The sequence below is a fragment of the Myiozetetes cayanensis genome, unplaced genomic scaffold (assembly GCF_022539395.1).
Source record: "Myiozetetes cayanensis isolate MyiCay16 unplaced genomic scaffold, myiCay2020 scf7, whole genome shotgun sequence".
Lineage (NCBI taxonomy): Eukaryota > Metazoa > Chordata > Aves > Passeriformes > Tyrannidae > Myiozetetes > Myiozetetes cayanensis.
In genome coordinates, this window is record NW_026087964.1 from 40,510,768 (window position 1) to 40,534,447 (window position 23,680).

Consider the following 23,680-nt stretch of genomic DNA (forward strand, 5'->3'; position numbering starts at 1 on the left):
TCTCTTTGCTTTTACCACTGGAAGTCCAGAAATAACCATAGAATGGAGTTTTTACACTTAATGCATGAATTGTACAGCTTGTTTAATTCCTGAAATATGTATTTTTAATCTTTTTGCATTCAGTATTTGGGCATTGGTAGCCTGAGCTGTGGCCAGGGTCTCTATGGTGTTGTCATCCATAGCGGCACTCATGCCTGCCTGCAGCTGCCTGGAAGCAGAAGGCTCTCATGAAGCAGCAATCCAAAAGACCTGATTGCTCCAGGCTTCCCATATTTTGTCTTTATCCCTGTGTTTATTTTGCAAAGTGTTATCAATATTTAGTAGTAATATTTTTTTGTTGTCTTAGGGCAAGTTATCTCAAGGCACAGCACTAAGATGAGTACATGCCAGCATGACTTTGCTCACATTTTATCACTGATACTGTTTACCACAGGATGATGTTATTTTCTATACTAGATGTGAAATGAGCTTTAATAAAGGCACAGAGTTTGCATTCCTTTTCCTTTGAGTGCCAGGGTGATGATGATATAAAGCTAGTGATAATTTTTCTGAAATTTTCCAGTCCATGGCTAGTATATTAAAAAATAATGAAAGTCTTTGTGAAGGGAAAGATTATTAAAGGTGAGAAAATATACCGTGGCACAGTTTGCTTTGAATTTTATGTTGAATATTTTTTTATTAATTCCATAATGAAGAAGAAATTGCGCAAGATTTTTTTATTTGTGAAAAAATTTAGTTTAAGAATTTTGAAACTCTGAACATGTGTTCTGTAATTAAAGGACTCACTTAGACTGGAGAGAAGCTAGAGCAAATAGTATTTATTTTTCATCAGGTTATAGATTCGATGGTAGGACAGAAAGGAGATACTTAGAGGGAGGATAATAATGGTGAGAAAGAGCCCTTTTTCTGCATGGTGGCCTGCATACAGGGTTTTTCTTTTGTCTGGAACCCACAGGTGGTGGCAGTGGGGTTAGTTTCAAAATGTGGTGGAGTGCAGTCATGGTCAGTTCAAGTCGGTCCATCTGGATTTCACGTAGTAATAGAGAGTACTGCCTGTGCTGGGAATTTGATTGTGACATACATTTTGCAAATGCCTTTGCATGCTATTCTGATACTGTTATTAAAATCCTGATTAGTTTGTGATGCAGAACAGTAGAAATTCAGGGCAATATTGCCATTTTTTTTAATCTTTGTTAATGGAATCTATAATTTTGTTTTGTAATTTTTATCTCTGTAGTATAATTTTATATTAGTTTTATAGTGGAACTTAGAACTTCTTTCCTTTTCTTAGATTTGGGTGAAAAACCCCCACCTTTAACTGCATTTCTTTCCTATCCTGTATCATGGTTTACGAAGCATTTTTACTTTTTTTAAATTCAGACAGTTTCTGAGTTTTCTTACTGTCCTGTAGTTGTTCTCAACCTTTCCTTCCTTTGGCTTCTTGTATGTTATGTACTTTAAAAGATATTAGTATGTTTTAAAAGGTATTGGTATTTGTAAATATATTGCCATACATTTACAAAACAAGTGTTAACTTTAATTTGCTCTTGGGATTTTAAGTTTGCTGTGTATGAAGCTGGACATCTTCCTGGAAAAGCTGTGGCAAGCACGTAGTGCTGGTGTCAATGTCTTTACAGAACACTTTTTATTTTTACCTGCAGGTGGGCTGAGGTGGAGGAACCTCAGTGACTTCAGAAAAAGTATTTTTTGGCTCTGAAATGATCTTGGAAGTCAATGTTGTTTTCTATGAGTGGCTGTATTACTCTAATTTGGTCCAAGCGAATCTTCAAGGAATCATAAAAGAATGACTTTTGCACTGTGGCTGCGAAAAGCCAGGTGCTGTAGCCAGTATGGTATTATTATTGCAGGCAGCTTTAGCACAAAGGACTGTACCACTTGGTAGCTGTGCTGTGTGTCTGTTGCTTTCTCTGAAGGCTGAAGACCTGGATTTCTCTGATAATCTCATTTTCCTGGGGTTTTGGACTGAGTTTCCCTTTTACTCCTTTTCTGCTTCTGTAATGAAATTGCACAGCACTGTGTTTCGCAGTGCTCAATCCACAGGTTGATATTCATTATCACTAATCATAATAATTCAAGTCTTGATCTGTCCCACGAAGTATGACTAAGCAGCTCCTGATTTTGGTGTGTTCTCTAGCTTCTTAAACAATGCCTGCAGAAGATGTCTATAAGACTAAGTGGAAATGAAGTAAGAACTTCTTTTCTGTAAAGATTGTGAATAGCCACAGGATTTAGTAGGGAAACAGTTTACAGTTCCAGCTTTTTGAACTGGTTTATAGAGTAGCCTTTGTAATTGTATAGGAAATCATATAAAAGGTTAGAAAATAGCTTGGAGAAAAAACCTTATTTTTGTTGCATTCTGTAGTTTTATTTTCATTCTAGATTTTATTCTGAAAATAAAAGGAAACTTTTTTATCCACTCATCAGTCATGTCTTTCCAGGCTAAGTATGGTATGATGTGTGCCTTTATACTGCTGTGACACAGGAAGGGTGGGAACCATTGATGATACAAAAGTACCACTGTTACTCTTAGGATGAGACAACTGAGCCTTCTCACCTTTATTTCTGATTAGAAGAAAAGTAAATTCAGTTTGTTACAGAACTGATGAACTGGCTCTTAGTACCTGCCTATGTTGTTGTCTATTTTAACTGCAATAGCATGTGCCATGTGGCACTCCAGGAGACGTAAACTTGACAGACGTTTCATGAGTGACCGTGCATTCAGCACACTAAGTGTTGGCACGGGGAGCTGCGCAGCCACTGTCATGAACTTGTGCTATTTAAGTGGTGTGGCTAATTGTGGAGAAGCAGACTGAATCCTGCAGAGGAGCAGTGGGTAAAAGGGAGAAGGCTGCAGAAAATGAGACCATGATGTTGGCACTGGACAAGTGACAGAAGAATCGGGAGATGATGTGAAGGGTCTTGTAAGGATTAATTTATGTTTAACTAATGAATCTATCTCCTTTGACTTTAGAGAAGAACTGCTGAAACAGTTTTCAGGAGCAAAGACAGTCAATTTCCATTGGCTGTACTTGTCTGTTCTTAGTACAAATAGGCAAAAGAGCCTTCCTTAATTTATCAGCTTGCATTTTATAATACGATGTATAGAAGTAGTAGTAGTGGAGCCCCTGGTGGTCTAGTGGTAAGGGTGCCGCGCTATCACCGCGGAGACCCGGGTTCGATTCCCGGTCAGGGCCACTCCCGGGCAGGTGGGGCTCGTTAGCCCTTAAAGGCAACCCACCTACGTCCTAAGGACCTCACTGCCACTGTCCAAGCTCGCTTGGCCCCGGCAGATGAACCTTAGGATTAAAGGGTGGGCTCAGTTCCGCGCACACTGTGTCTCACCTAAAAAATCCAATGCGCAGGCTGGAAGGTGTAAAGACCTTCCCCGGATCTTCGCTCGCGAAGACTGGCCATTATACAGTGCATGTCTGAAGCAGTGCATTTATTTGCCTGATATTTTCTCCTGATAATGACAATCTTTTGTGAGTAAAGAATACTACAGTTCCTATGGATAGTTTTGAGAGAAAAAAACCCCAACATTTTCAGTTGCCATTAGTGAGAAAAATAAATGTAAATCTTACTGTTCCATCTTACAATGCATTTAGAGATTGCCTCTGTGGCTGATGGAGAATGTATAGTAATTTCAAAGAAAGTTTTGCCCTATAATCAGAATACAAGGGTATTGGTTTTGTTGTTTATTTTTTTTTTTCTGTGAATCTCTTTACTTTGCTTACAAATATTTTTGAGCATATTGCACAGCCTAGCTGATAATTATTATAATTAAGTGCTTGGCAAGCATCACCTGCTGTGTGGCAATCCTGTTTAGCTCAGCTGCTGTCAAGAAGAAGCAGTTTCTTTCTTCAGTGTAGGCTATTTATGAGTGTGTGTTAAGGGTAAAGTCGCTCTACCAAGAATTATTAGACGTCTTGCTGCTCATAAGCTTCGGCTGCTACTGTTACGGTCACTGTGTTCAATTGTTTCTGGATTGTACTTCCAATCCATTCTGCATTCGATTCCAAACAGACTAGTTTTGTATCACCCCACCTGTGGTCCCGGTGCATGCGACGTGCATGACATTACCAGATGTGCGTGTAGGCTGGGCTGCTGGAGCGTTAGGTTACAGATGTGAAAGCGGCTCAAATGGCAGATTTGTGAATTGTAATGGAGCACAGAGCATGGTGGCTGTGTGGAGATCATGTTTCTGTTTCCTGTCACAAAAAAACTGCATGTGCAAAATACGAGGCTTGACTGCTAAAGTGCACAGGCTTCTTTAATTCTCTAAGCGTGCTTGTGTAGAACTGATGGGCCAGATGGACTACACTTATTTTGTGGCAGAGTAGTTGCTTTCCCACCAAACCTCATCACTCTCAGCATAATTAATTCTTTCACAAATTTCGGAAGTATGTTTTTTTAACACCCTGTAGGAAGAATCTCATTTAAAGATGTTATTTTCCTACCTTTTTTCATTCCTGACTTTCACCTCTTTCTGGAAATTAGTTCTTTGATAGTAGCATGTGTGTATTGATGGTGGTTTGTTTTGAGGCTTTTTTACCCCTTCTCGCCATGACTTTTCTGCTGGAGTAAATTTTGAGCTGCACCGGTACCATGCTTGCTTTAGGCCACATCAGGGAATAATGTTTTCCCTAACATCAATTTGTATTCTTTAGCCTTTGTGTGAGTTGATTTCCGTCCTGCTCCATGCACTACTATTGCATCCTGCCTTTCAGTCAGCACACTGAAGGCTTCTAGGGTTCCAGTAAATGGTGACTTTCCAAATTTGAAACATCTGCCAATTAAACAAGTTCTATACTTTATAATGAAGTGAATCTAAATGTCAGAAGTTGCTGTTGTGGAGGTAAACAACAGTGGTGTCTTTTGATGTCAAATCCAACATTGATAAAGATCTGAAGAAGGCAGACCAACCAACTCCACTTTCCTTCTTGATGGAGGGCTCTGGGACACTGGTTGAGGTCACTTTAAGAGATCACCTCATGCCTTTTCAACTTTCATGAGTAAATGATCAGTAGCAACGATTAGTTATTAGTCATTATGAATGTTCCCACACACTCAAGAGACCTTACTGCAACCCGTGGACAGAAGTATGGATAGACATCAGGGATTAGTAGATCATCATCTGGGGAGAAAGATCTTTACTGGCCCTGCTCCATCACTTTCTAGGACATTGTCAGAGACTGAGATTTTCCTTTTCTGCAGTGCTGACCAATGTCAGCTTCATATTCAGTCAAGGAAATGGGATTTTTTAGTGCTGTATGATGACTCTGCAGATACAGTAGCCAGCTTCCCAACTCAAGCTGTGACTGATGTCAAATATTTCACATTTCAGAAATGGGAAATAGAAAACAAAGACTGGACTTGTTTATCTTGGCCAGAAAATTAACAAAGAGACGCTAAGCACAGGAATTATGAAATACTGTATAGTTTAGGAGCTTTTTACTCCTTGTCTGGCATTGAAAAGGCATAAATTAAAAAACAATGAGGTAACATTCTTCCTGTGAAGAAAATTTGTAGCCATGACTTGTCTTGGCAAGGAGTTTAACATCCTAGGAGAAAGATTGGACATTTATGCATGTAACACAAGAAAAGACAGTTCATTCAGAGAAGTTTCAAGAAAAAATAAACCCCTGACTTTAGCCTATTTAACTATTATACTTATGTTGAACTCTTCGTGGGAGACAAGAAGAAAGGAGAGAAGAAGAATAGTTTTGTTGACTGTGGGGTGCTTGCATCTTGCTCTTCAGACCCTGGGCCTGGCCATTGTCCAGTAACAAGGTGCTGCATTAAAGACTCAGTTGTTACGCTCCAGTCTGGAAGTTTTATATCTTTATAAGGTGTCTTCAAAAGCTACAGTTTCACTTGGGAAGGAAGGGGGGTTGGAAATGAGGTTATAATGTGGCGAGACCAACTGGAAAACAAGCTCTGATTCTGTATAGTGGAATGAGATCTTGAGAATAAAATATGCTGGCATATTTACAAGCAAAGTGGAAAACAGTGGTACAAAGTGGAAAGAGCACACACTGTAGCCCAGATATCCCCATCTCTCTGTTCTGCTCTCTCCAATGCCTCTTGTGTGGATGAAATATAATAGCTCTGTTGTGAAACTTCAGCTGCTGTGATTCCCACTTGTGTTGTTTAACAGGAGCCAAAGCTCACTAAGAAACTGTTTAAGACGTTAAATGAAAAGACTCTTGCCATGTGTCTGCTGTATAGGTGCTGGTGAGGAGGAGCTGCCACTCTCTGAGGAGGTATGGGAGAGGATGGGACCAGGTCTAGGGATGAAATGGCATGGCAGAGGTTGGGAAAAACAAGCCATTTTTCGGCCATATGGTGAAAAGCTCCAGTCAAGTCAGCTGAGATTAACTAACATCATGGATAGGTACCAATAGTATGCATGAGAGATGGAAGCAATTGAGAGCAGAATCTCATTATTCAGCATTTTGCTGTTCTAATGTGTCTTTTTAGTTTCTCCAGAAAATGGAGGCATATCACACAACAATAAAAATTAAAGGGCTACAAATTCAGCACATAGATGTGACAAAATTGCAGGGATCCTTTCAGTTTAATAAGAATATCAGGTCTGTTTACAGCTTAAGTACTGTACAACAAATGCTCTCATCCATTAGTTTGAGAAAAAAGTAATGAGGAAATAGGGAATGGATCATCTAAGAGTAGCACATGTGATAAAGTGATTTAGTATTAGAGACATATTGTCTGAATATTCAGGGAGGCCTCAATCCTCCCTAAACATATGGATGTACAAAATCTGTATACACCAAGTTGGACATACCCTTCTTTTTTTAGTTTCTATGTTTTTAATTTTTATTTCTGCAGAGCAGATACTGAAGAATTCCTCTACTTGCCAGCACCATCTCATTCTTCTGATCGCTGAAGCTGAAATTCATTCCAGTTAACTGTTTTGATCACTGAAGGGGCTAAATCCAAAATGTTCAGAACCAGTTCCCAGAACAGAGCATTTCCTTTTCCTAAGAGAAAACAAAAGCCTTTAGAGAATTCTGGAGCTCAGCAAATGGACCTAGCCATCTGATTTTCATCATCTCCCACTTCAAAGCAGCTGACTTGTTCTGCTTTGCAAGAAGTATAGAAAAAGTATAGGATTCTAGTGTCCTGTCTGTAGGAGAATTCCTTATCAGGAAAAAAGGGTTGCTTCCATCTGTATGACTGATGTGGCAAATTTATACCCCTGTTAGTCCCTCTTGTTTCCTTCCTGGAACCTAATCCACTTTTACTAATTAAATATTGCTGCCAGTACACAGTGTGCTTTCCTTAAATATTACATTGTAAGACTTAGCCACATTCAGTGCTTGTGGATGTGTTTGAGCTATTCCCTCATACAATGTTCTTCTTGTTAGGGGGTGTATTTTGCAAAGGCTTAAGGTTCGTCAGGTGTTGGATCATGCTATTTAAAAGTTCTCAATTCATGCAGGGAAAGGTACTGGTGAATAAAGTAACTGGAGTTTGTAATGCATCTGTTGTGACGTGCTGGGATCCACTTGTGCTGCAGGTTCGTGACTCCTTTCTCTTTGGCCCTGTTAGCTGGCTCTGGACTGTTGTGGCCTGGAAGCTTTTGTAACTTGGCATTTCTGTGTGGCGTGTGTAGCTCAGGAGGACAGTCCACTCCTGAGTCCACATTTGATGAAGCTGCATCCATCACACTGACACAAATGAGACACTTGTCACACAGTGCTCCATCTGGCTTGTGTATGCATGTTACGTGACTTGTGTGCATGTAACATACTGGTCTCGTGGTCGTCATTGGGTTTGTGCACACAGGTTCTATGAACAGAGGCAAACTGTAGAAGGAAGGACTGTGCATCATTTAGACATCTAGCTTGGTCTGAAAAGGGTTCAGAGGTACTTCTGGCCCCGTAATTCTGAGATGATGTAGTGAATGACATAGATACTACCACATTCATTTGAATATCTGTAGCTTGTGAAGGGGTGTGTACACACAATTATTTTCATTATTGATGTGTATATTTTAGTTGGCATGATAATATGTTTCAGGAAAATTTCACTGAATTCAGGCAAATACTCACTGAACAGAGTATTTGCTCTATGCATGAGTGTAATTCTGATTGGGACTTTTAGTATGGGGTCAGGATGTATTTTATGGTCAGCTCAGTTTTAGATATTGAGAGTGTTTAAAAGCTCTATCTTGTGTTAGATTTAGAGTGGTGGTGACTTTGTGATGCTTCTGTATATCATTGCTTAAACATGGATCATAGGTATCATAGATATCCTTCAACTTTTTTGGATTGGCTCTGCCACCTCCACATATTCAAAGCTGGGCCATCTGAACTGTATTTGTAAAGTATATAGCTGACTTTAATTGAAGAACTTGCTGGTTTAGTTACATTTATTATGCATTCAGTGGGTTTTGTATTTCAGACCAAATAAATTACTAAAGAAGGTTTTTTTTTGTTAGACATTATCCCAGAGTTTGCTTTGTGTCGTGCATTTGAGGTTGATTTGCATATTCTGTAATTTTTTTTTGTTTCTGATCATTGCTTATTGTTGCAGATTGCACTCTGTTAGCCCCTAAATTCCATGTGTGTGAGGCTTGTGTAGAGCAAAAATAGCTAGAAATGTAGACATGCAGTGTTGAAGAGAGAGGAAAAAATTGGTGTGTAAATGAAAATTTGATTTAGAAGGAAAGAGGGGAGAAATGTCTCTATACTTTGTGTCAGGCTTCATTTCCTCACCAATTATTAGGAGACATATAGATCCCTTGCTAATTTTCACTCTACAATGAAGAAAATACGAAAATATTTTTTCTCAAGTGCTATGAATACAGTATTCAAGCTGTGAGTTTGGCCGTGTTTTCAATTTTCCATAAAAGCAGAAATTAACTAAGAGAGTCCTCATCTGCTTACTTCCAAATATAAATTGGCTATAATCTATAAGACTCTAGTTACACAAAATATATGCTTTCCTTAGGAGAGAGTTTATTCTTCTTCTTAACACTTAGGGACACAACTTTTACAGGGAATAAATGAAAGTAGTGCAGGCTGTATTTCTGAGAGCCAAGCTAGAAGATATTGTTAATAGTGTGATTTTTGCACATAAGCACATTAACAGATATTCATGAGACAGGGCAGAAGGGGCCAGCTTTCTGAAGAGATTCTGGAAGGCATTTCATGTTTCTTCATATTTGGCAGTCTGTTAAAATGAGCATTTGGATACAGAACATTAGATATGCAAAGTAATAGAAACCTTTGCCTACCTTTGCTTATGTGTCCTGCAGAGCCTGTCTTGAAGTAGTGCTCTTGAATCTTACCATCCTGATCAAAATAAAACGGGACAAATGATGATGAGGAGGACGAGAATGTTATTGCTGTTTATCTGACCTACATTAGTACCTGATTTTTAATGGATGTAATAAAAATACCTATTTTTCAAGGGTGTGTGGTTTACTAGGTAAACTAAACAAATCCATTGCCACTTAATTCACTGACTCAGGTAGCAGTCTAAAGGATATAAACAATTGTTTTAAAAAAAAAAAGTATGGGCAATAGGAAGAAATTAATTCACTTCTAATTGAAGAAATAAATAAACTGAAACAGCAGATCAAAAGCTGATGCCACGAGGAATGCAAAAGAACCTGTCTAGCTTTGATCAACTTGCTTGTTCTGGGTTTTGTTTTTTTTTGTTTTGGTTGGTTTTTTTTTTTTGAGGAAGACTCCTTCCTGATTTATGGAAAGGTGGTGACCAGTTAACTCGGTGCTCTAACAAACACCCACATGCAATGCATCGAGTAGCCACAGCTGTAATACAGGTGTGTGGGGACCAGGCTCTGGTTTGACCCTCTCTGACACCTTTCCTGGGCTGGAACAAAACTGTAGATTTTCTAAATTAACCTTCTGCCAGGGCTCTTTGGACAGGTAATGATATCTCAGAGGTTTCTCCCCCAGTGACAGCAGGCTGCCAGCTGGCCTCCCATATCACCTTTTCCCCTGTGTTAAACCACCATATTTACCCAATGAGTGCAGCAACTTACAGCCGTATTTGTGAGTGGTAATTTAGGCAGCCCACATAGTCTTTGGTTACTGTAAAGGTGTGATAACAAACCCTTTCACTCCGACAGCAAAATTTGAGATTTCTACCTTGGCGAGTTGATACTCGCTAATGTGACTTCGGAAATCAACGAGTAAAAGAATCATTCAGTAATCTGCTTTGTACAAATAAAACTTCTTGGGTTTAATTCTTTTTTCTGTTTCTTTAAATGGAGCTCTCCTCTTAGTGATATTGTTCACAACATGGCTCCATAAATAGTTCTATCAGTCTAGCCAGGAATATTGTTTGGAGTACTGTGACTTATGGGCAGAATTAGCAGGTCCGGACTGGTTTTGGGGCTTGGAAAATGTTTGCACAAACGTGTTCAAGTGTTTATATTTAGCCTGTTTTAAGTCCATGTCACTGCTGAAAGGGCTTTTAGAGTCTACCTGGACTGTACTTTCCTGCCACCTTCCTGCCATTTGCCCTGGGGTCAGTTGCATCAGGAACTGACTTGGCTGAAATGTAGTGTTGCACCAATAACATAGTTTTTATGGTGAGCTTTTATTGGATCATCTCCTCAATCTGACTCAAAATCCAGTTCCACAAAACTGTGCCAAAAGGAAGGGGCAACTGGGTTCAAGGTTGCTTTTCTACTTACACAGTTCTTTCTTTCCTTTGTAGCATCTCCCTACAATTTGTCTCTCTAAGACATCAGTACAGTCAAAAGATCTTTTTGTCATTAGTGTTCTGTTTTAAGGTCACCCATCTACTCTACATTCAGGATATGTATTTTGATAACTTAGGCTCAGTTAGATAATATATCACATTACAGCTTTATAAATATAGTAATTATGTTGATTGATCTAGGTAAAAAAATAGAATTATCTTTTATTAATGTGATAATACATGGTGCCAAAAAAAGTTATATTACAGATTTGTCATGCATAATAAGGCATCCTAAACAAGATAGCCAGTTGTGCTTTCTAAACCAACTTATTAAACATGATTATAAAATTAATCCTGCCACCAAAAGTTAAAACATGCTCCAATGCAAGATCATTAAAATAACATATTCAGTAAAAATATTTATTTATTTGTTTGATAGATATTCTTGATTATTAAACCCATGACTCCTTGTTTTGTATAATTAGCACAGAATAGGGAAATTTTTGTGCTCTGGTGCTGCTTGGCAGAGGTGCTCAGTCTTGGAGCTCTATAGCTTACTAAAGTTAATGAATAAAAATGGATTTGTACTTAAACTCTTAACAGTGCATAGCAAGGTTTTAGCATGATATAAAATCTAAAATTATAGAAAAGTATGTGAGCAGCATTAATGAATGGATGAAGCTTCTTTCACTGAAGAGTAGGGGTCTGGACTTTGATGATTAAATAAGACTTTAGTCCGGCACGTATTTGCTAGTTGCTATGCAAATTTATTTTCCTTCCTCAGAAATATATTTTCTTTTCACGTCTGTTCTTTCAGGTTACATAGACAATAAATTATGTTCTATTTGGTTACATTTGCACAATAAGAAGGAAGGCAATGTAGACCAAATAGTCTGACAGAGTAGACGGTCCTTTTAGCAGGCATTTTCAGTGCTGGAACTCAAACTTCCTGCTCCCCAAACACATCTTATAACCACTATCCTACCATGTAATATGTAGGCATTAGCAACACTGCTTCTTGCTATGAATTCAGACATTGATAATTGTATTTTGTAATGGTCCAGATCCTATCAATGTGATAATAGTGATAAGGTCAAGACCTGCCTCCCATACCTCTGGATCCTGGCTAGCATCAGTGGGATTTAGCTGCTTGTGCTGTTTTGCAGGAGGCATGGCAGCAAAACTGAAGGCATATCAGGGACAGTTTAACAGGATTAAACAGGAGTGAACTCAGGCTCTGGCTAGCATCAGAGCAGGCATTGCAGATTATAATACAGAATGAAATGGCTAGTTCTTCTGGATCTGGACTTGGCTTGCTGGATGATGTCTGGTATTCAGAATGAGAACGTGATGCTCTAATGTACTTAGGCTGTTTTCTCCTCCAGTGATTTTAATTTTTCTTGCTTTCTATAGTCTAACTGAAAACAGTAAATCAAAGATCTGTCAATATTTTTTATTGGCAGGTTTGTTCACGGTCAGCAGCTATATACACAGAAGAGCAGAGAAGGCAAAAAGCTAAAATCTCGTAATAATTCACCAAGTAAATTATGTCTCCTTTCATTTACTTGCCATGGGGAAGATGCAGAAGGTTATAAAATGTTATAAAAACCCAGTGTATTATAAAGAAGATAAAAATCAGTGTGATCTTTTATGAGAGATTCATATGTGAAATGGAGTTAGTTTTATCTTCTATTTAACTGCTGTAGTTTATTGGGAATTTCTATACAACTCATGGGGGCAAAAAAGAACACAACAGATAAGCACAAAGTGCATTTGCTGAACCATTTTGTAGTTGTTTGAAAGGCCACTCAAAAGCCTTCACCTAATTAAGAAATGTAATACTTACCTGAGGTTACAGTCTGTGTGCTGTCATTGACCACAGAGATGCTGTCCATCCTCCTTCTCTTGCATTTAGGCTTCTGTATTTTCATTTTAAAGCTTGTTGAGAATTATTAAATGTTTCTGATGGGACTTGCTTCTTACTAGCACCTTTGGAAGACTGATGACAATTCCTTGATTGACCTGGGGGAACTGGCATCAGCTGCAGGCGAGGTCAGCAAGGTCATGTCTGTGCAGTGCTGATTGTCAGTTAGTTGCTCAGCTGTGGTGCTCTCCATTCTATAGCAGATGAAAAGAATGCAGAAACATTGACATTAGTCAAGTCTGTTGACCTGACCACTACAGTGGAAATATTTTGCATCAATGGAAGGATAAGGACGAAGGATTTTGTTATTCTTTGGGGATTTTTTGAGTATGTGGTACCTGTGGTGGTTGGCAAAGTGAGCATCAATGCCAGTTGAATGATCAGCTTAAATTCCAGTTACTAATTTGATTTGTGGCTTTCCTGATGCAGCCCCAGTTTGAGGATGAGGAGTGGGGCTTTGTTGTCAATGCAAGTTGTTGTTCAAGGACTGATTGTTAAGTTCTGTTGTTGAAGTCAAGGTTCATGCCTTTAGGACTTCAGCAAGTAGAACTGCAGCTTTATTCCCATTTCTGAGTATTAAACCTGCCATAGCAGGGAGATGGGGTGTAATCATGGGTGTTGAGGCAGATATACAAAAATCCACAGAAATAATATATTTATTACACTCTTCAGGTTTGGTTTCATCATTATTGTCCACACTGCCTGAGGCACGAAGTAAATATTCTTAGTTTGTATTTTATATGCTATTTGCTTGCTAATCAGGGTTATAAGTGCACTGACTTGAAGACATCTGATGATGTGTGATTATGGCAGCTCATGTGCTAATCTCACAGGTACATTTACAGCCAAGTGACTTCAAGAATATCAATTACCAGTAATTTCACTACCATTATTTCTGCAGTCACATTTTACTCACAGCATGCCACCAACTCAGGCTGCTCCTCTCATCCTCTGTGGACATAGACCTGTCATGAAGGTCAGGTGTAACAAATGCTTCCACAGTACTGATAGTTAGCCATTCCAATGGTATTTGGGTTGTCTGCATGAGGAACTGCAGAAATCATCTGGTAAGAGTCAGCCATCAGGCATGGCTGTACTGCAGGGAAAGGCCTGCTGTCCTTCAGGATGTCAATTGTAAGGATGTTGGATTTTGTGCTGGTGATGTCTGCAGGACAGGACGATGCTTACGCCATTCATCAACAACCTAACTCTACCACTGAACCTCTTCCTTTCAGTTTCCATGTTAATGTCACCAGTTTGGGGTAGTTTGGGGGCAGTTTTCTCTATTTTGTGTATTTTGTCCTGTCTTAAAGATGAGTGTACAATCATAGAATCATTAAGGGTGGAAAACTCCTTCAAAATTATGAAGTCCGATCTTTGACTGAATATCACCACATCAACTAAACCAGAGCACTAAGTGCCACATCCAGTCATTTCTTGAACACTTCCTTGGGCAGCCTGTTCCAATGCTTAACCCACCCTCCCAGTGAAGATATTCTTCCTGATGTCCAAACTGAACCTCCCCTGGCACAGCTTGAGGCTGTGTCCTCTTATCCTGTCACTTGTTGCCTGGGAGAAGAGGCTGACCCCCACCTGCATACCACCTCCTTTCAGGTAGTTGTAGAGGGTGATAAGGTCTTCTCTGAGCCTCCTTTTCCCCAGACTAAACAAGCCCTCAGCTGCTCCTAATATGACTTAGTCTCTAGACCCTTCACCAGTTCCATTGCCCTTCTCTGGACATGCTCCAGCACTTCAATGTCTTTCTTGCTGTGTGAGGCCCAGAACTGGCCACAGTACCTGAGGTGTGGCCTCACCTAGTGCAGAGTACAGGGGGACAAGCACTGCCCTGGACCTGCTGGCTGCAGTGTTTATGATACAGGCCAGGATGCCATTGGCCTTCTTGGCCACCTGGGCACACTGCTGGCTCATGTTCATACAGCACTACTGTTGACCAGCACCCCCAGGTCCTTTTCCGACCTGGCAGCTTTTCAGCCACTCTTACCCCAGCCTGTAGCGCTGCAGGGGGTTGTTTGATCAAAGTGCAGGACCCGGTACTTCACCCTACTGAATCTCGTACAATTGGCCTCAGCCCATTGATCCAGCCTGTCCAGGTTCCCCTGCAGTCTTCCTGCCCTCCAGCAGATTGAAACTCCTGCCCAGCTTGGTGTCGCCTGGAAACTGACTGAGGGTGCTCTCGATCCCCTTGTCCAAATCCTCAATAAAAATATTAAACGGAGCTGGCCCCAGCTGGATGCAGCTCCATTCACCACTACTCTCTGGGCCCAGCCATCCAACCAGTTTTTAACCCAGCAAAACGTGTGCCTGTCCAAGCCCTGGGCTGCCAGCTTTTCCAGGAGAATGTAGTGGGAGGTGCTGTCAAAGACTCTGCTGAAGTCCAGGTAGGCAACACCCACAGCCTTTTCCCTCATCCTCTGGGCAGGTCACCTGGTCATAAAAAGAAATTAAGCTGGTCAAACAGAACTTGCCTTCTTAAACCCCTGCTGGCTGGGCCTGATCCCCTGGTTGTCTTGAGTAGCAGAGTATGCTTTTGTCTACCCAACATTCTCATTTTCTTTAGAACAGGCTGCTGGCAATTAACTTGCGTTTCATAATATCAATAAAACTGAAAGGACTGAACACACTTTTTATAGCACAAAATAAAAATGTGTCTTACATGCTGACATTAAGTCAACCAAACAGATTTTATGAGCTATGAAAGCTATATCTTGGTAAGCTGAAATCAAATGGAGTAAACTTGATAAAATATGTGGTATGGGAGCAATTCTTACGCCATGAAGAATTGATTTAATATTTTTTAGTCTCATTTAATTGCTATTAGAGATGACCACAGTCATGATTTATTTAGTTGAATGGTCTGTTCTTTCCCATTGTAGTCCACTTTTAGTCTGTCAATCTGAAAGCCATAAAATTAATCCTGGTCACTCACCTGTGAAATTTAGCATTCCAAAGCATTCAGCTTTAAGGCTGCATACTCTAAATCCTAAGAATGATTTTTACATAGGTCCTGAATTTTTGATCTGCAAGTAATAGGATTGTCTTTTCTTATGTGGTTTTGTGTGCACAAGACATTTCTCCCATTTTGTATATAATATAAAATATATACCCTGCTTTTCAAAATGTATTCAGTTGTTAGGTAATAATACCTAGGGAAAAAAACATAAGGAAAGCTAAATCTAACCACAGGAATTTATTTTAATCTGTTGAGGACAAAAAGGACTGGGAAAAAAAAAAAAAAGGAAAGGAAAAAAAGGGTGACTTTTCTCTTAAAATGGCTTAGTGTTTAAATCAGGCTGGACTTTATTGGATGATATAATTCTCTTTAATCTTGCTTACAAATAATTTATTGGTTGCAGTATTTAATACCTTTAAAATATGGGGACATATTGCCCACTGCTTTGACTTGTCATCATTCCACTAAAATGAATGGAACTAGCAAAAGATCTGCTAAATATCTGCTTTCTGTAAGCTCTGAAGTCTCTCCTTAGCATAAGACTAAGAAATGTTTTTGTTTCCTTTTATTTACATGTACTGCCAGCATTTGTTTTCTCCATTCAAATTTGCATGAGTTAGTGTTATAGGATTGAAGTGTGCATATAGGTGAGGGTCATTATCCTTAATTTCACAGATTCTTTGAGATCATCCTCTTTCCATATGCAAATAGAAGATTATTTCTGCACTTCAAACACTGTTGAATCTTCTTTCTTTCTTTACCTTCTTACACCCTTTAGTGTGTAAGAACATTCACATTATTTATTCTCCTCATGCACTAGTCTGTCTGTTTGAACATCAATACAGGTGGATCACCTTTTTTTAATTGATCTCCAAAATGTTTCTCTAGGTCCCCCTTTTTTCTTCTCCTGAGAGCATGTCTCCAGTCTGACCATTTATTATGTTACTGGTAGTATCAACAGGACCAAAGAAACTTTCTTTTTTTATGACAGATTTGCAGTCTAGACAGTGTACAAACAGACCAAAGGATGTAGGCTACAGAAGGCGTGATTGATGAGAGAAGTCCAGCCAGTAGTTCTCCATACCATGACTTTTGTTGGCTTTTAAGAATGTTTTTTTGGGGGAATACTTTGTCGTGTACTTATTCCCAAATTTACACTCCTTAATAACTTGAATCTTCAATTTAGTGTATTGAAAACATGCTTAGTGAAAGAAGGAGAAAGGCCCTGTGGGCCTAACACTTCCTTTTCTTCCCCTTTCTTTTTCCTTCTAGATCCCAGTCTTGTACTAGGCTTGTCAGAGTTGTTATGTATTTGGTATTTTCTTGCCTCCCACTTCTCCAAGGCACATAAATCCGTTCAACTCTATAACCTTTATGATATTGCCAACATACAACACTCTTGATCAATCCACTGTGAAAATTCCTGCTGCTGCCTTCATTTCCTCCTGTAATTCACAGCTCTCAGGCAGTTAACAGCTTCGATCCTCAGTAGGATTGGTACTCATGCAATATGCTGTTGCAACTCAACATGTTTTGGACAGTGACTACCGTGTGTTTTAATTTCAAAAATCTTCAATAACTTGGTCTCTTAATTGTATCAGAACTTGAATTTGTCAGCATGTTTTCACTGAATTCCTCCTTCTAAATCAGCTTGCATTGACTTGATGATCTTAAGGTCTTTTTCAACCTGAACAATTCTATGATCATAGTTAATTGCTTCCCTGAGCTCAGGTGTAGTGCCATTCAATGTCAGCTCACTCTGCTACAGTAAATTTTTCACTTATTTTTAATTCCAGATTCTTCCCTCTTCAGATCAAAGGTTTCATGATGAGTGATTAAAAAGAGGACTAGTAAGTGCGTTGAAATTGACTGGATGTGAGGGAGCTGAACAGGGAGAAAAATCATATTTTTCTGCAAAAATTGATGCCACTTAGTTCTGCTGCCTGAGAGATGATTATAGTAATTGAAGTTGATCACAATTAGACCTTTAATTTGTATTGCTTTGAACTGAAGCATTTTTATTTTAATTCATCACTCATTATGCATTTGCATGTGCTATTGAAAGTCTGAGTACTGCATAATTTACAAGAAAGAAAACAAGTGACTGAACATAATGGGCAAAACTTCTAACAATATCCTCAAATTTTACCTATAATTAATCACTCATGCTCAATTACAGACATAAATGTTATCAATTACAATGTAACTGCATGCAGGCACAGGCACACAGAACCTTTCAGTATTGTCACCCCTGTTAGATTTCAGGCAAAAGAAATAAATGGAGATACTTTTCTTATAAGGGCCAAGTGAATTATTGTTTCATAGCATTACAGTGGTGGAGTACTGAGAGCACACCAGACGTATGTTCTGTTCTTTTGCTTTTATGACAAGTATAAGGCTGGAGAAATACACATGTAGACTTGATTTACATACAGCTGTATAGAATTTTTAGGGCCAGGTCTTTGTTTTGCTGCACACGAGTATGAGTTTTGCTTTTAACTTGCCCAGAACGAGTGGTTGGACCGAGGTCAGGAGTGGCTGCACGTTGCACCCTGAACTGCAGCCATGGGATGCAAACTGCAAGGGCATGAAAGAGGACTGAAGGGCTCTGTGAGCACAGGGTTCTCCTAAAGGACCTTTCTTTTTTTGCAGAACCAGAAACTCTGGTATAATAGCCTTTGGTGATGTGAGAAACTATCTTGGAGGAGGAAAGGTGTTATGGAGTATGTGGTGCAGTCGCAGTGATACTTCTGAAATACAGCAAATCTTGAGCATTCCATGCAGAAGTGAAGTCTTAAAAACAAACAAAAATCAAACCCCAACAAGCAAAAAATAATAATTGCAACATCACATGTATCTTCTGGGCTGTCACTTTGAAATTCTGATGGATATAACTAATCTAGAATAAGTTTTAGCTTTATAATTTGCCTTGGCACTTTTTATGTGATTTCTTTCCTTTTCTCCACTTTCACGCTTTTCACCCTTCTCAAGCCATTTTCATTTTTCTTCATTTGGTTTTAATTCAGTCCCAGCTCAGTATCTTAGTGCCAAAACAATTCCTGTGCAGGCAAAGAAGTGAGCTTGTGATGAAGGCACCTACTTGTCTTTATGGCCACGTCTGTATCAGCAGGAGCAACAGCCAAAAGCTGTTCTGGGTCCCAAGGCCAAATGGCTTATGTCCGTGCAACTAAATTAATTTACATCCCCAAAACAGGATGACCTCATCCAAATTTATTGCTAGCAATACTCCCTGACTGGGCCTGTTTTTTTTGAAACTGTACCTAAAACTGTGCCAGCTGTTTTCCTGTACAGGCAGTTACGTGCAGACCTCCACCTTTGCCCTGTCTGTAGTTGATGGCTGCGGGTCTCTCCTTACTAACCTGTGTCAGGTGCAGGCAATGGCTAGCACAAGTCTTCTCTGTGAACTCCCACCAGTTCTAACTCTTGGGCTTTGTGATACTGAAGTTTCCAAAGCTCTGTTAAGGTCTTCAGACATTGTGCTTATATAGAAAGGCTGATGGAAAAAACATAGAATTTATAATTTTCAAAGAATAAGTAGGAAAGAAAACCAATTGAGAAGGAAAAATTCTGTATGTATCTCCAATAATGACAAATTAGGGAACTTAAAATATTGTTTTTCTTAATGTATACGTATTTCTATAAATTATTTTCTACTGAAATGTTTCTAAATTTAAGCGAAAACTTTCACAATGGAACATGCCGAGAAGAACCAAACTCTGCACAAAACACTTGTTATCAGAGATCTTAGGACAATAAAATTGAAGGTGCAGTGTACAAAATTATTCTGTTTATCAAATACATTTTAAATTAATTCACCAGTAGTCCAAAGAGCATAAGTACCACCAAGCTCGTATTCAAATGAATACTAAATTAAGCTCCAGGGAGTCTTTTATAAAATACGTTAGGTAAGGGTGTCCTGCAACACTTTTCTGATCTACATGTGACATATTTTCATAAGACCTATCTCCACTGGTAAAAATAACACGAAGGGAAAGTAGCTTAACGTATGGCCTACAGACATGGCTTAATGAGCATGGCTTTTCCAGTCCTCAGAAGTTTACTTGATTGAGAAAATTACTGACAGATACACAAGTAATTTTAAAGACAGGTCTAAAGGAATTTATATGCTAGTTGCAATAATTACACTGTCACTACCTGAGTTATTTTATGAACTGCAGACAGACAGCTTAGGTAGCAGAGCATGTTTGTATTTGTTGTGTGTATGCACATTTGCTTTTACACCACAAACAGGTAACTTTCGTTCAAAAATCGTGGACACCTTGTTTTATGGAGTAATAGTTTCACTGGCTTCATTTTTATCTCTGTTGTCTACCTGCAGGTCAAAGCAACAGATGCAGATGCTGACCAGTTTGGTGAAATTGAGTATTCTCTTTACGATGGATTTCATTTTTATGAAAAATCCAAAGCCTTCCAGATTGACCCACGAACTGGTCAGATCTGTGTGTCTCAAGACATTGACAGAGAAGGAGATCCAACCACTTATGATCTCTTAGTAAAAGCTACGGATGGGGTAAGTTTCACCTTTCCACACTGCCAGATCTGTGAATGCACTTGGGAGATTTGGATGTGCTGTATACTTTTAAATGAGAATGTAATGAGTATGTAAAAACTGCATGAATTTGAATAAAATGTCTTATCCTTAAAGAAAGCAGAAAATAATACTTCATGAACTGTAAATTTTGACCCAAATTGATCAAATCAGCTTGTGAAATTCCCAATTACTGATAAACAAGTTGCTGAAACAACGTTTCTAGGGTGCGTTATTCCCTGCTGATTTTCCTCCTCCTCTTGGAACCAGTGGATTCCAGGTTATTTCTGCTCCCTACTTTCAAGATGACTGTAATAAACCATTAACTCGTGGTGGAACTGCATGGCTACTGTCGGTGACAGTGATTTTCCTGGATAAATTCCTTGTCCTTTCTAGCAGTCTGATGCCATTGCTGCTTCTGAGGCAGCATATCTGAGTTTTCCCACTTTACAAGGTCAGGTGCTTGGAAGCGGATATTTGTGGTACAGCAAGGGCAGGATAGTTGTATGTGCCTGAAATCATCCATTTCCGATCTCTGTTTGGCAAGGAGGGTGAGGACACACTTGTGGTGGCAACACATCAAGATGTCTAGGGATGGACCCCTTGTCTACCTAATGCCACTTAACAGAAAATTTTTGTAGTGCAACTCCAGAAAAACACTGAAAATTTTTAATTTCATTATTTTCACAGCAAAATATTTATTTTGTTATGAAAATATCCAAAGGTGATTTGCAATGTGAGTCCCAGCCTGTGCTTGTCTTCACTTTCTTCAGCTTTAGTAATGAATTGTGAAGAAGCTGAAGAAAAAGGATACTGATTGCCTTCAAATGTTAAAATTAACATAAAGACACTTTTCAAAATGTTATTCAGGTCACATTTTGCAGTAAAATTTGAGCTGGAAAACATTAACTTCCAATTACTTCAGGCTATGCAGTCTGTATTTCATACTTTGGATATTAAACTTGCATTTAAGACAATGTCATAAGTGTATCTAAATTATTATTTTTTTAATGCAGTTGTGCTGGTAATACTGTATTTTTCATTAAAACGCCTATACTTTTTGTTATAGTACACTGAAAAAACTTAGTCAACTATGATTTCCATATTCATGATTAGATGAATTTAAATAGCTGCAGTTGATGGTTGGTATTAATTATTGTATTTTAAGAATGTAGCAGTATGAGGGTCTCTATTCTGTTGAATTTGCATATATGTGTAATAATTAACCAGTTAATCTGATTTTTCTCCTTTAGCTGTCACAATTTCTGCTGTTTATTTCAGAGGTTACAGAAGTATTCTCTTTTATTAATAGTGCCTTTAGCAACAAGCCTTTTCTTCCCCTTAGATTTCTTTAGAGGAGAAACAATTACATGAGTATATTTGTATGTTTGTTTCCTGGCTCATCTTATTTGAATGTCTATTAACCCGACCCTGCTCACTGCAGGAGGGTTGGACTGGAATGACCTTTGAAAGGTCCCTTCCCATTCAAACGATTCAATGATTCTATGATTTTAGCATAAGAATATAAGGGTGAGTATTTTTAGGATGGTGCCTGCAATCCTTATAGCAGAGATAGGTCTATGTTACCATTTTGGAATTTCACTGATTTGTGATTTCTGTCTTCAAAATTTGTAGTTTGTACAGATGTCCAAACCTTGAAGAGTAAAGCAGTCAGTATTGCAATGTATAACAGCAGAAAATTATGTATTCTTCTGTACCTAAAAATGTCATTTTTCCTCTTATTCACATGCTTTGAAGATATATAAGTTTAAGGAAAACATACACATACCTGGAGTATCAAGATTAGTCATTAATAAAGGTTATGTGAGAGCTGGACAACAGCAGTGAAATTTTGACAAGTCTCTAAGATACTCAGTATCATACAGGATATTATTTTGAAAATCTGAAAGAAAATATGCTTCCATGAAAAAAGCTTGATGCAGTTTTTAATTTTTCTTAGTTAAATTATTGCTCTAGCGATGAGTCTTAAGTCAAAAGTTAAACAGCCAATGCATTGAAACTATAGAGTACTTAATTTTCAAATTGGTCTTTCATTTATCTTCATTTAAGGGACCTTGTGTTTTCAGAAGTTCAATAATGGAGAGAAGGGTTCAGTTTTTGATTACCTTGTCTGTGACAGGCAAGACTTGATCTTTTTACTGGAAGTTAGCACTTTGCAGATCCCATTGATTTATCTTCTAAAAATTTACCCATCTGACACCTAAATATTAAAGCACCTAAATTCAATATTAGCTTCTCAGAATTTTTGGTATATCAGACCTTGTGTTGAGTCACTGTCCACATTTACAGCAGAAATATAGTAAAATATTTATTCGATCTTCTGACATTGTGCTGCTGGTTTTGATGGATTAATGATGTTAGGTGTGGGGCTCAAAGTAGAGGCTATGATCAGGGGAGAAATGTGTATAGAAAAAAGAGAGGAAGAGTGAAGGGTCACTGTTGACAAAGGAGGGGAGAGAGATTAAAAGCAAAGAAAATAACACAGTTAATTAGAATTGATGAGGAAAAGGAAGTATATTCCAGGTGGTGCTCAGTTTATCTTACAGCAAAAGTATCAGTTTCCTCCACCTGTTCATGGCTACTCCATTACATGGTTTTGGAGCTCGTCAGTTGTGTCTTTAATGCAATATGTAGAAAATGTAACAAGTGAACTTAAGTTGCACACAAGAGCCTGTGGAGAGGCAGATGGAAAACAGCTTCTGTTAAATTGTTGTTAAATAAGCATCCCATGAGAGCTTGTGGGACCACTCTCATTGATTAAGCAAACATGGAAAGAAGCATCCTTGAATCTTCTGTAAGAAGTGCTAGGTCTTGGGTTTTCATCATTGCAAAAGGTTCACTACACCATCAGCAGGTGTATTAGTGAGTTACTGCCTTTCTGCATAGAAAGATACTTTGTTCTTTGTCCCTTGCTTTTTGGTAAATCACCCTGCTTATCCAATTTTGTTTGTCTTTTACACTGAAGCAATTGAAACATAAACACTTGACACTCACAGGCAAAGCTTCTGAAGAAATTGAGGCATTTGAAATAAATCGAGACGTCTCTCCACTTTGACAGCATTACAATTTCAAGTTGACATCCTTTAGGTTTACAGAAAAAAAAAGTCTGCATGTCAGATTCTGTGTCTAACAGTTTAGTTTGGAACAAAAATTTGATAGCACAGTTCACTGACACAAACAGGGGAGGCTGTAATGAAAATCTTGATGGAGTTTTAAGCATTTTACAACTCCAAAATGAAGAAATACAGCTGTTCGAAATAGCACCATTTCTACTTATTAGGACAAAGACTGTCTCCTGCCAAAAGCAGGGTTATTTTATTTTTTCTGAGACATGATAAAGAGGTGTAGTAATAACTTCATATCTTCACACAAATTTTTTCCTGACAAACAAAAGAAAATTTTTTTGGTGGTTATTTTGCCTTAATGGCAGTTTTTTATGCCCCCTTTTTGTTCCACAGGGGACACAACTCTT

General features: G+C 38.6%; 1 protein-coding gene across 1 annotated transcript in view; it reads left to right on the forward strand.

The window, feature by feature from the left end:
* The window catches only part of DCHS2 (dachsous cadherin-related 2), a 109,004-nt gene that overhangs the window by 26,649 nt on the left and 58,675 nt on the right, over positions 1–23,680 (forward strand). Inside the window, exon 2 of the mRNA XM_050338639.1 lies at positions 19,978–20,169. Within this exon, the coding sequence (XP_050194596.1) occupies positions 19,978–20,169 (192 nt within the window). The remainder of the gene's footprint in view (positions 1–19,977; positions 20,170–23,680) is intronic.